This window comes from Barbus barbus (assembly GCF_936440315.1).
Source record: "Barbus barbus genome assembly, chromosome: 6".
Taxonomy (NCBI): domain Eukaryota; kingdom Metazoa; phylum Chordata; class Actinopteri; order Cypriniformes; family Cyprinidae; genus Barbus; species Barbus barbus.
Genome location: NC_136734.1, coordinates 39452806 through 39466541, shown reverse-complemented (window position 1 = coordinate 39466541; position 13736 = coordinate 39452806). Strand labels below are relative to the sequence as shown.

General features: G+C 35.2%; 1 protein-coding gene across 4 annotated transcripts in view; it reads right to left on the bottom strand.

Annotated features, from left to right (window-relative positions):
- LOC306871157 (serine/threonine-protein kinase TAO3-like) overlaps positions 1 to 13736 on the bottom strand; it is a 72388-nt gene that overhangs the window by 25454 nt on the left and 33198 nt on the right. For all 4 annotated transcript variants that reach the window (XM_079418880.1, XM_079418882.1, XM_079418879.1 and 1 more), the window contains one exon: positions 1976 to 2186. In XM_079418880.1, the coding sequence (XP_079275006.1) occupies positions 1976 to 2110 (135 nt within the window). In that variant the 5' untranslated portion in view covers positions 2111 to 2186. The remainder of the gene's footprint in view (positions 1 to 1975; positions 2187 to 13736) is intronic.

The following is a 13736-nucleotide window of genomic DNA, read 5'->3' as shown; positions in this document are numbered from 1 at the left end:
CAAACAGACGGTGAACACTATTAACTGCAATTATTACTCTATGTGTTACGATTAAACTTTGCGTTTTGCTGTTGATCCAGGGCTAGCATCATGTCTTTAATAAAATACAGTCAAAAAGTAATATTGTGAACTATAATTACAACAAAGAAAGAAAGAAAATAAATAAATAAACACCATAATGAAATCATCATCATCATCATAGACCCCCCCCCCCCATTCTACGCTAAAAAAAAACAACATGTAAAATTTACTTAATTTTTCTTTTGCAAGTTTTTGCAAACATTAAGTAAAATCTACTTAACTAAGTTATGTAAAATTAACAAAGGAAATAAGTAAATGTAACATGGCCAGTTAAGAGTTTGATGAGTATTTTCTAATTATTATTTTTTTCCTAATGTGTCCTTCCTGAATAACGGCATCAATTTAACACATCAATATCAATCCAAACATCTGAACAGTGCTGCAAGTGAAGTCTTGAATGAATTGTATTTCTTGACAGAAGTGTGTGCGGCAGACGTCCGTCTCTCTGCATCATGGGCCCAGCTGGCCCTCACATTTAAACGGAGTGAACATCTGTCTTTAAAGCAGCGTCTCCTAGTTATTCTTTGCCCTTGAGACCAGCCCTACATCTGGATGGGCAGTCTGCATGTGAGCGAGTGAGCATTTGAGAAAAACAGACCGAAAGAGAGAGGGAGAGGGGGATTTGTGCAGCGGATTCCTGTCTTGCAACAGATTTGGAATCAAAGGCTTTATGCTAATAGTGCTGAGATTAAGAAACGCACAAGAACTCGTCATGAGACTGCAGTTCTTGTATTTGACAGAGCTGCTGCACTGTGGTGACGTCTCGAAAACCAAATGACAGGCTCCTAGTTTAACTATAGTTAAGAACTGACTGACGGGGAGAATACGAGAAAAACAGCCTCATCGAGCTATTCTGGTCTCTGACGTCTCCATGAGCCTTTTGTCCTCTACAGAACTTGGAAAGGGAAAAATATTACTCGAACTTAGAGCAAATAATTCAGTATTTAAAATGAGTTGATAATGATAGCTTTAAAAGAATAGATAGAGGTTGCAAATACACTGCCATTCAAACGTTTGGGATCAGTAATATTTATAGTCATGGCTGTATCTATCTGATAAAAAAAAAAAAAAAAAAAATTGTGAAATATTATTGCAATTTAAAATAACAGTTTCTATTTTTTTTGCAAACATTAAGTAAAATTTAAGTATGGAATTAAGTAAAATCTACTTAACTAAGTTATGTAAAATTAGCAAAGGAAATAAATTTAACGTGGCCATTTAGAGTTTGATGAGTATATATAAGTATATCTACTTGATGTTTTATGTTAACTCAGTCTTTATTTCACTCAGTCTCACGGTTTGTAAACTTTACTCTAACAGTGTTTGAGTATGAATGGGTCATTCGGAGTAGAAAATGAACTCCAAATGAACTGTCACAAAACAGCAAGTTACTAAACCTAACAAAAGCAACCATAAAACAGTGTAAATACAACTCAAAAACAGTGAAAAATTTAACCTTATTAATTATTCATGCCCCAGTGCATGATGGGAACAACAGGATCACAACTTTGTAAACAATCCTTGTAAACAAAAACAATTCCAAGTAAAATACACTTATAAGATCAACCTTGAATTTCTACAAGCTTAAGTGGAGTAGTAATATAGTAGTATATAATCTCTTCCATCTTTATTTGACCCTTGACCTCTAGCACTCTCTATTCCAATTCAACTTAGACTTGCACTCAAAAAAAAAAAAAAAAAAAAAAAAAAAAAAAAAAAAAAAAAAAAAAAAAACACACACTAGCTTCTCTATTCTTTTTCTATTCTATCCGTTTCCTTTTTATTATATAATTTAACTGAAATGTATTTAATGTAGGAATTATATTTATGTTTCCGTAGTATTTACTTCAGCACAAAATCCTTATCAGATGTACTACAGCGTTTCAATACTCACGAAGTACACTGCTCCGAAACTCCCATGGCCGATCTCGTGTAGGTCGCAGAAGACTTCTTCCGGGTCATCTTTGAAGAAGAGGTTGGCCGACTCCGGGTCTTTCAGTCCTCCCTTCTGCGTGGACGACGGCATCATGAGTTAGACAGAACCGCTGATGTCCACGTGCTTCTGCTCGCCTTCATTCAGCAGGCCCGGCATTTACCTGCTTTTCCTGCGGACAGAGCGGAGCAGATTAAACACTGACCGCTTGTGCAGGTCAAGCGAGGGTCATCAGTGGACACAAGTGACTTAAAAGATTAGCTAACCCAAAAGTGAAAGTTCTGTCCTCACCTCATTCAAACCAGTTTGACTTGTTCTTATTTGGAAGAAAAAAATAAGAAATTTTGAACAGATGTTTCATAATTTAAGTGATGACTTAATGGACCCTTTCCCAAATCCTCTAAATTCTGTTCTAAATGTTTGAGCGATATAGAATATTAGCATGTAAGTCAACTGGATTCGTTTTATAGCATTATTTGTTTGTTTCATTCATTTTGGAGCTTGACTGTCTCTGCCTTCATCTACTGGCATAATATTGAGTGATTAGCATATTCATTAGAAATGTTCCTTTCGTAAATAGAGACAAAACAACATATTGTGGTTCAAACTCCCCTTACAGTTTAAACCCACAATCTTTAACTTATCTGTCTGCATCTTCAACTATTAGGCTGTACGAAACACACCCTCTAACCTATGATCCATTCACCAACCTGTGGGATCTAAATTATTGAGGTAAAGCAACAAATGGCTTGCTTAAACTTGTCTCTAAATATTAAACTTGGATAGAAGCAAGCATTTTAATAAAGCAAGCAAGCATCCTGCTCAAATGCAAAAAAGAACATGTAAAAATGCATGAATGAATAAATAGATGAGGAGAAATATAGTATAAAAAAATTAAATATAAAAATGTAAAAATAAATAGCCAAATACAAAAATAATAAAATAAAAAAATTATAAAAAATTAACCAAATATATAAATAACCCCATAATGCTGTTGCACCAGGAATAATATCTTTTCTCATGCACATAATGGATTACACTCAGATACAGATACTAGTGAGTGTAAAATAATTATATACTTTTATGCTAAATACAGGCCTTTCTCATCCACAAAGTCTATACTGCGTGTTGTTCCCGGCATGCTTGAGCATGCACATGTGTTTGAGATGGTAAACTGGTGTGACACAAATGTGTTAGCACCGGGGGTAGTTTGGTTAGGCATCATGGGACGGCAGCATTGCTCATCATGCTAGCATGTGCACACACACACACACACACAGCGGCCACCTGCATGTAACACAGCCTACTGAGTCAGCAGACATCTGACACACACGCAGCCACTGACCCAGGAACAAAAGGTGCTGAAAGTACTGTGTATCCAATACAATATCCATCTGTACATTCATTATGAATATGATCAGCATTATTGACCAGCACGTCTACTATTACAACACCACTCCATCAAAGACGTGAATGAGTGTGTGTGTGTGTGTGTGTGTGTGTCTGTCTGTGTGTATATATATAGTGGTAGTTGTATAGTGAAATGCAGCCATGTGGTTGGAGTAGTAGTCCTCTTCAACAAAAAAAAATAAACTATTTATATTTTAATAAATGAATATTGATATGATATAAATTTATAATTATATTAATTTATAATAATAAATTTATATCAAGCTGAAATGTTTAGTGAAATCAAAGGAAAACGATGTTTAAGAGGCAAAGAAAGATAAAATGACTGATGAAATATTATGAAAAACACTTTTTCTTTAAGAATAAGCTGCAATGATAAATTGTGCACAATAAGCCAAGAAGCATTTATATAAATAAGGTCATTTTGATTTCATGTCAACTTTAAATTGCAACGCTTTCCTTTTTTTAAATGGCAAGCCTTCCTCAGGCCTGGGAGGGGAGTATACAGTAAATGAAACTCAGGTTCACACCACGCAAATCAAACCTAGTGTGAAAACAGCTTTAAACGTCTTGCTCCAGCGTGCAGCTCTACGCATCAAACCTACAACCTTGTTACTAGCTCTGATCTAAAACCACTACAAGCACTGGACACTGGATCCTAAACCAAGAGCAGAATAGTCTCGCCCACAATTCAGTTTCAGAAGCGCAAGTGAGGTCCTTATAGTCCACTGACCAAGTGAATAAAATCTTCACTATTCAATTACTGGATGAATACTGCAGAAAACAATTAGACTGCGGGTAACAGAGGTCTCAACCGGATGCACATGTAAAGCTGCTTCTGATTGTGATGGTTAAAACTTTTAATTAACAGATTAATCAGAGTTCACAGTCATCAAACAAAAATATACTAATTTCTGCATGCAGTCACAAAACCCATTCGTTCCAGACAATCATCTTGTAGGCTTTTACCCACAAGCACTTTTCCAGTGTCCATGATTACACAACGCCTGCTGCTGCCGGTGAGTTAATGACTTTCTAGATTGTGAACCTTCCTCAAGATCCGGTCCAAAAGAACAAGATATATGTTTATTGATAGACGTGACGTCACACCCTTATAGGAACGCCCACCTGGAGAGCAAAACGAAGCTTTTCTCCACTGACCGCCAGTTATTTTTACGCAGATTGCATCAAGTAATAATGTAGTAAAACAGATATTAAAAGGCGAAATTCAGCAAACACCTTATTGATGATGATATTTTGTACAGGCAAGAAGATGAAGACAATATAAACACAACGTGCAAAGTTTCACATTAAATTTCTTCCCATAGAAAACCATTAGAAGGAAAACACTGAACCATTAAACGGATTGCATTCATATTCCGGCCTCATCTGCTTGCCGTAGTAAACTATGCATCATTAATAAGGTGATTACTGAGTTTGATCTTTTAATATTGCCGTTTTAAATATATTACCTGCACTTTAAGTGTTTTTGCAATGTTATTGTCGCGGGTGCTTAATATGGATTGCAAATGGCCAAAACTTGCATTTTGTTCAGAAACACCTTTTATTCTTTTGAGAGGTGATTAAATATTTGCGGCTGGGAAACAGATGAAAAATTGACACCTTCTATGGATGTTTTGCCCTCCAAGTCTTCGAGCCGGTCACGTGACAAACTATGAATGAATTAATCTTCTTTAAAAGAGAAAGAGGAAGCAGTGTTTTGACTCAGTCATTTCTGGTTGTTGGTTTAGAGTTCGTGAAGACGTTACTGTACAGAGGTCGTTTTTTGAGCTTTACAATAACAGGAGTCAGCTGAAGTTACGTAAAGGCAGAGGTGGACAGCAACAAAGTAAATTTACTTGAGTACTGTATTTAAGTACACTTTTTGAGTATCTGTACACAAATATCGCACTTTTTACTCTACATTTATATGAAGGTCCCCAAGGCTAAAGTCATTATATGTAGAAGTTTTTCCTGTGTGCACATTTTCAGATTCACAAACCCTTTTTTTCGGTGAAAAATGTGGTTGATTTAAATGTAAACCAAATGTAAATGTCTGTGCTACTGCACAGCTAAAAGAGCTCTAAAAAAGCACATTAAAGCCCTTTGGAAAATTAATCATGTTTTTACTATAGTAACCATAACTATGGTATTTGCAGTAAAATCCCAGTATCCACAAATTTGCTATTACCTCACTATAGTAACCAGAATGATGCTATTTGTAGCCTAGTAAAACTACAGTAACCACAAATATACCAGAGAGATTTCATTATAGTAACTATAGTTTAATTTTTGTACTTAAACTATGGCAATACAAATGGTAGGCTAATATATTTCTGTGAAAAATGGCTGCTACACTTTACCATATAGCCTATTTATATAAAAAAAAAAATAAAAAAAATAGGCCTACTGGTAAATTGCTGCTAAAAACTGGTCAAGTGAAGTAAATAAATCTGAACATAATTTTATTGTCAAAATACTGCACATAAATATATATTTTTTGCAAACAAATGATCAATAAGTAGGCTAAATGATCATACAGGTCAATGTTTTACCAAACTTTTTTAAATTTTTTTACAACTTTAGAATTGAAACTGGGAATCAATAAGCAGATAATCAATAAGCAGAATCAGAATGGATAAAATTCAAACAATGCCCAACACTAGCCACATGTTGTGAAGTCCACTGATTTCTGACCATTTTCTGATCAGTTGATGGCAATATTCAAAAAGACGGTTCTTTGTTTTCTTTTCAATGTTTGCTTTGTTTGCCTAAAATGAACCATATCATAGACTTCAATATCTCTTTGAAAAAGAACTTTAACTTTTAAACAAGTATTGAGTAGGTTGCATTAGTAGTTGTAAGTTATCGTAAGTATTGTAGTTACTGTAAGTATACAACAATGCGACAATAAAACAATGCATTTACTTTTAAAACCATGTACTTCCATACTTTAAGTCAAAATCTCTCTTTACAACTTTACAAGTAGTATTTGACCAGTATCTGTACTTTCACTCAAGTAATGAAGTTGTGTACTTTGTCCGCCTCTGCGTAAAGGAGAAAACCACCGCTGTGCCACACAGAAGCCATTCGTTTCAAGCCACTTGTTTTAGAACCAGTCCAGATTACAGTCCAGCTACAGTACACGTGGCTTCATTGAAGCCTTGCATAATGCACATTTAAAGGGATAGTTTGAAAATGAACATTTTCACTTTCACAGAATTCACTTCTATTTTCTAAATGCATGTTATAGATAGTATTGCGAACAAATGGCCACGTATATTATTATTTTTTTTTTACCTCACAATGCTTAATGTAAACGTAATAACTTGACCTTCCAATGAAGACGACTTCTCTGTTGATTTAAACCCCACCCTCAACTGCAAATTGCATTCATTACACCCACATCTTAAACTCCAATCAACAACCACTGGACAGAACCAAGTCCTCAACTATAGGTTTTTTCATTAAATGTTACACTTTGAAGCAGCAACATCCGAGTTCATCGTGACTTCAACATGAGACTGGTGTGATAAGATCACTTAAACACTTTCAGTGCAAGGTTATATCCTCCTATATTCTCCAACTCCTGCCATTACCATGGTAATGCTGGCAATCCCAGTAACTCTTTGCACATACACACAAAACCACCAGGAAGCGACATGATGACACAACTATGCATAAAGTAACAGTAGTCCTGCCTCTAAAGGAAAGACTTCGATAGCTCAAATCACACAAATTCATACAGATTAATTACAAGCTTCGCATCTCTGTTTTAAACCCTCCAGATTCCTCTTCCCATTATAGTAAATGTGATATTTAATTTAATAAACAGAGGGATGATTCTAATTTATTTTCAGAGTGTGTTTTATACGTTGCTAATAAAGCTTCACTAAACATGGAAAATTCCCCCAAATGAACATTTATCATTTAGCCAAGGCCAAAAGCGATTGGTTGACCTGTTCAGAACAATGTCTTCTAGTTGCATCATGTCTGTCTGCCTATCGGTCTGTCTCTCTCCCTTTTTCTGTTTCTGTCGCTTTCAACTCACGCACAGAGTTGCCGCCTTCTACCTTTGCTTCAAACAGCGACTCCGAATACGCCAGCATTTTCCTTGGCCCTCATAGGCCGAGATCCAGATATCTGCATCCAATAAGATTCCAGCAAGCGAAGCCGGAGTCCCGCTTCAGGACGACACCGGAGGAGGTGAGATGATGCAACGTATAACCAACAGGTTGTAAGAGCCCAACAGTCTAATAACAACATGCATTTGAAACGTCGGTAGGAATAACTGTAAATCTATGGCTGCATTGTGCCGAGCTCGAGAGATTAGTCAGCAGGTTGAGCCAGATTAGTGGAGGGGTGAAACAGGGAGAGAGAGACTTCATTAGACTGACTTTTCCTCTATATAATGCTCCTTCTTGTGCCATCAGGTCCCAGTGGAAAGCTATCGGCATTACTAATTTATCTGTGAATGTGTGCGTGTGTGTGTGTGCGTGCAGTGCATCAACCCTCTGAATAAAACATATGTTTGACATGTGGGTGAGAGAAGCACTCTAGACCCGAGTGTCCGCTTCTTCGTCCCGTGCTTCTAAACCACAGGCCTCCCACATATGGAGAAACCTTCGCAAACATGTGAAATCACACCAGCACACCCAGGCACCAGGGGTAAAGTTTAACATCACAGCATGAAACTGTATATAATGAAACTAGTTATTTATGCAGGAAATTGGAAAATAGGGGGGAAATGGTTTATATGTTGTAATGCCTATTTTAAGATAACCAATGAATTAAATATTGAAATACTTTCTAGTAGTAGTACTCATGTCAGACATGTCATCTTCATGGCAAAAAAATGGTTTAAAAAAAAAAAAAAAAACAGCAGATACAATTATAGAAGATTTTTAAAGTTAAGATATGAAAAAAAAAATAAAAATCTTAAATCTTTTCAGGTAAAATCATACTAAAGTCCCTGAGTGTGCATGAAATAAAACAGTAAATTAAAAATGGAATATTATTTGCAAATATTCAGAAGTACTACTACTACAAAACTTATATAAAATCAAGAAAATGCTTCGTTTCTCACATGACAATAGATACAAGTTGAAAATTAGTTAATAAAATAATAAAATTACAAATTGTGAAATTACTTAGTCTCAAGATTTAAAAAACAAAAAAGGCCATAACATTAACATCAAATAAACTTAAAATTAAGATATGATATATATAAAATAAATATAAATATTTTCAGGTCAAATCTTACTAAAGTCTCTGTGTGAGCGTGAAATATACCATTTTCTCTTTGCATTTTTATGGTAATTGAATATTAAAAATATTCAGAAGAAACTACTACTACCACAAAACTTAATATCAAGCAAATGCTTTATGCTTTTCTCACATGACAATAGATGCAAGCTGAAAATTAGTTAATAAAATAATAAACATACAAATTGTGAAATTACTTAAAGTCTCAAGATTTAAAAAAAAAGGGCCAAAACATCAACTCTGAAATTAATTCAGTTCAAACTTTGATTTGAATTACAATTGTATGAAACACCCCAATGTATTTTTTTAAAAGGTACAATATAAACAATTTACTGTTTAATTGTTTATAACTATAAGCGAACAAACCTATACTGAATTACATATACAAATACTTAAAGCAATTTTAGAGCGTAGGGAGGAACCCGATTACATCATCCACAAATGCTTCTAGCACTGCGCTAGAAACCACAAGGTCAAAAGGTATACATTTAACTCAAAGTAATTCTCTTTGCATAAAAGCCTGTTTTATATTATTTTATTCATGCATATACATATACACATGCATATACATATACTATACTTTTTTGTTTGCATTAACTGCAAACAACAGAACGCTAGAAAAACTGATTGTTCAGTATAGTGTCAACAGTCATGATAGAATTCACTAAAATTATGAATAAGTTATGAATGTGACAGACACACCTACTCCTCTCCCACCAATCAGAGACTAAGTTTCTAAATGCCACATTTCTAAAGGAAAACATAAATTAACTTGTTTTTCTATCCTTTATTTCACTAAAGAAAAAATGAACAGGGACGTCGTTTGAACAAGAAATACAGCTTTTATGGCCCAAGGGAAAGACTTGATCAAGCTTCTGCAAAATCACCACATTTGGACTGAAAGTAGAGCACTTCACTAGTGAGTAGAAGATTGTGATCAAATATTCAGTTATGAAGCAAAAAATAAATAAAATAAAAATCACTTTTTTCTTTTTGGTGTGAAAAAAAAAAAACATTGTCGTCATAAATTTGCTTTTCAGATGAAAAGGTCAAATGGTAATTAAGAGTTGAAGCAATATAACGAGAGTACAGTCACATGAAATGTCAAAAGTTGTGATGCTGTGTGTGTGTGTGTGTGTGTGTGTGTGTGTGTGTGCGTGCATGTGTATGGCATACGAGAGAGAGACCAATGTTTTATTCATTTCTCTGATGACTGCGTGCTTTGATATGACTTGTAAGCAGCACACAGATCAGTTCTTAAGTCAAACTCTTTAATCAGCGCTAACATGAGCTATGCAGTCATTCATCACCACAGATGAATAAATAACACGGTCACATCATTAGTGCCAGAAATCAGCATTTCCTAATGCTACAGACGCAGAAAAAAAACAATAACCGATGTGCTAAATTCAAAACACTATAGTACTACATCAATGAATGCTGCGTATATTTAAATATTTAAATGGTGAATATTATTGAAAACAAACAGTGTTTTCATTGCTCTTTTGAAATCAATGAGTTGATCTACACAGGGTTTCCTAAACTGGGGCTTGTGAAGTTGATAAGAAGCTAAACATTAATTAAATCTTTAAAAAATGTAACACGTTAAATGTAAAATATATCAATAAATACATAGTCTTAAAATAAAAATCATCAAAATAAAACACTTAAAGTTGAAATATTTGATTTGTCATGTGCCCATTAACCGATATTAACTGTGGACATGCAAGTGTGTTGTTAGATAACTGAAATATTTACTTGAAATCTGAGGGGTAATTCATATGAATATTCATGTGCAGTGCAACCCTTGTTTACCTACAATAGAAAGTCCTGCTAAAAGATCATTTTATGATTCCACAATCGCATATGATTGCCCATAGTAAAACATATTTAGCATTCAGCAAAATAAAGTCCCTGATTAACTATAAGGATGTGCAAAACTGCATATTTTCAAAATCCACTTGTTGGCAAATCCACATTTGCTAAGTTTCACTAAACAGAGCATTAGTGTCCAATCCAGGTTGTCTAAATGACTATCCCCCGGTTTCACAGACAAGGCTTAAGCCTAGTCCTAGACTAAAATGTAAATCTTAGCTGTTTCAAATGAAATAAACTTGCTCTGACTGATCTTAAAATATATCAGTGACTTTCTTTTGTCTCAAGATGCGCCCCAGTAATGTTTTTTTCTAAGCATGTTTATAAAAATTACTTAAATGTCCTAATTGAACTATGGCCTAATCCTGGCTTAGTCTAAGCCCTGTCTGTGAAACCGGGCCTAAATCAACTATAGTTGGTCTTATTCTAGATCTAGAGATCAGTTACAGTCATACTGTCTGTAATCAAAAACATCTGTAAATTAATCCAATTTGAAGCATTGCTAAAATTAAATTAATAGGCTAAGCTTAAAAAGCCACAATATTTTAACCAACCAGTTGCTGGACTCAACGGTAACCAAAATAATAATAATTATAACAACAATAATAATAATGTTTACTATATTTTCATGAACTAAATTACAGATTTTTTGCATTATAAGAAGATTTCTGGGGGGTGAAATAAAATGCTAAAAAATAATGATGCTTCTTTAAACAAATGAAATAAGAGATGTAGAAAATGTTCAATTGATTACCAACAGTACAGTGCGGTACCTCAGGCAGCTCATAATTAGGAAACAGAAGGATGAATAACACAAGAGGTGGAAAACATGAGATGAGAGCGAGAGAGGAAGTGGAGGAACAGAGAGAAAGAAAGAGAGAGAAAGAGGGTCAAAAAACAACCTCCTCTATTTCCCAGAGCACCCCTCATGTTCACATCCACGCTCGCTCTGCTTTCTTTCTTTCTGTTTGTGTGACTCAGCAGACAGTGTTGCTCATAACTGACCAGGGGTGGAGGGGAGAGACAGAACGAGAGAGATGGAGAGGAAGAGACAGAGAGAGAGAGAGAGAGAGAGAGAGAGGGAGAGAGAGAGATGGAGAGAAGGGCCGTGGGAGAAAGAGTGAGAGATCTGGAGCAGGCAAAGACTAGAAAAAGCTGGCTTCTCCTGCCTGACTGCTTTAATTCAGTATGATCGGCGGCTTCTCCACATAGACGGCTCTATTTAGAGTAACATCCTTAAACGCTGGAACATTTCTCCTTCGTGCAGAGAGAGGAAGTGAGAGAGGAGGAAATAGAGAGAGACCTTTAAACAAAGTGACAGATGTAGATGGTGTGGGCCAAGTGTTCGTCCTCTGCTGCTTGGTCTTCTGGATCACAACTAACAAAATACTGGGCGGCATGAATACATGGTGAAAGAATGAATAAATAAACACAAACTAAATCTGAATGTCACTGTGGGATGCAAGCGGAGGGATTTAAGTGACCACGCGATGATGCAATGCTACCGCGATTAATAAAAAATACAAAAGGAGCACAAAGCCGGCTGACTGGCATTTACTAACAGCTTGCACCAGCACAAACCGTCTTTTGGCGTTAAAATAGTACTGTCAGGTTTTACTAAAGACACGCAGTGAAGAATTAGCACTGAAAAGGCATGGACACAGTTATTTTTGCGCCTGACCTTATTGAATATGCATTTGTAGGAGTCTCCCTTTCAGATGCAAAATCTATGGGAGGAGAATATTAAAATGAATCACGCAATTGTGATTTACTAACGTTTGCACTCAAATAACTGGTATGTTGCATTATTTAACGCCCCCAAAAAAGCATGTCTTAAAGCACTTGGTAGATTGCGCTGGTCATTATGGAAATTATCTGGTTGCATGCGTGTACTTTAATGTGCGCATTATTAGTAAATCACTCGCAGATAATCCAGTGATTATTTGGAATAATTCTGAAGCCCCGCACCCCCCTTAGATAACTACACGAGGAGAAATTGAGTTTCGTTTGAAAGTTTGCAGAATGATTCACTCCTTACTATGAAAAGCTTTAAAAATAATCATAAAAAGAAGTCTCTAGGTAAGAGGCTGTTTGTAGCACAGAGTTCAGGCGCTGCACAGATTGTACCTGGGAAAGTATTTAAGGTCAGCAACGGAGTCCAACTAAAACTCCAGAGAGAGATGTTACAGTGGGTCTAAACATCAGGCGGAGGTTTGCTTGACATTTAGAGCAAGATTTGTGTCCAAAGAGACTTGTGGAACAACAGTTGTATGTGTGCAAAAAGATGTACAGTGCATCTACACTTAAAAAAATATATACTACTATTTAAGGTAAGTGGTTAAACTATTTATTTTAGCTACATTTAAATAAAAATGTTTAAAAAAAAAAAAAAGTTGACAGTTAGTCAAATAAATTTATTTAAAATGTAGCTAAAATAAATTGATGGCAACCACTTACCTTAAACAATTAGTAAGTTCAATGGAAAAAAATATTATAGTATATTATATTATATAGTGCTCAAAAAACACTCTTTTATTAATGTTGAAAACAGTTGTGCTGCTCAGTGTTTTTTTTTTTTTTTTCAGGAATTTCGAATGAATAGTAACTTCAAAAGAACAGCATCCATTGAAAACATATTTTGTAACATTATAAATGTTTTTACAGTCACTTGATCAAATGAAAGCAACTTTGGTGAATAGGTCGGCCTATCAGTTTCTTAATAATAATAATCTTCTTGACCCAAAACTACACACACACACTATATTATGTTATATTTACATTATATGGTATAATTAAAATATTATTTAACACTAGTTTCAAAATGTTGTAGTCCATAAAATTGACTTGTACTGCTAATAATCTGCAGCTCAATTTATTTTGACCCAAAAGCCATTTAACGAGTAATTATGTGCATGCAGACAGCCAGTGTATCTGCATTGAGATTGGCCTGGTTATCTCCACGAGTTTACACAGGCATCTGAGAGTCTGTTTACAGCTGTAGTTTGGGCCCCGGGGTCGCTGCTTCATGCCCGGAGAGATAAGATAACAATTTCTGCAACATGCAAGAGAAAATAAAGTGTGTTATGCTTGACTAACCAGAGAACAACACATGCATTTCTTTAATTAAAAGTACATTATAATAGACAAGGGCTGTAGTTCAAAAAAAGAAGAA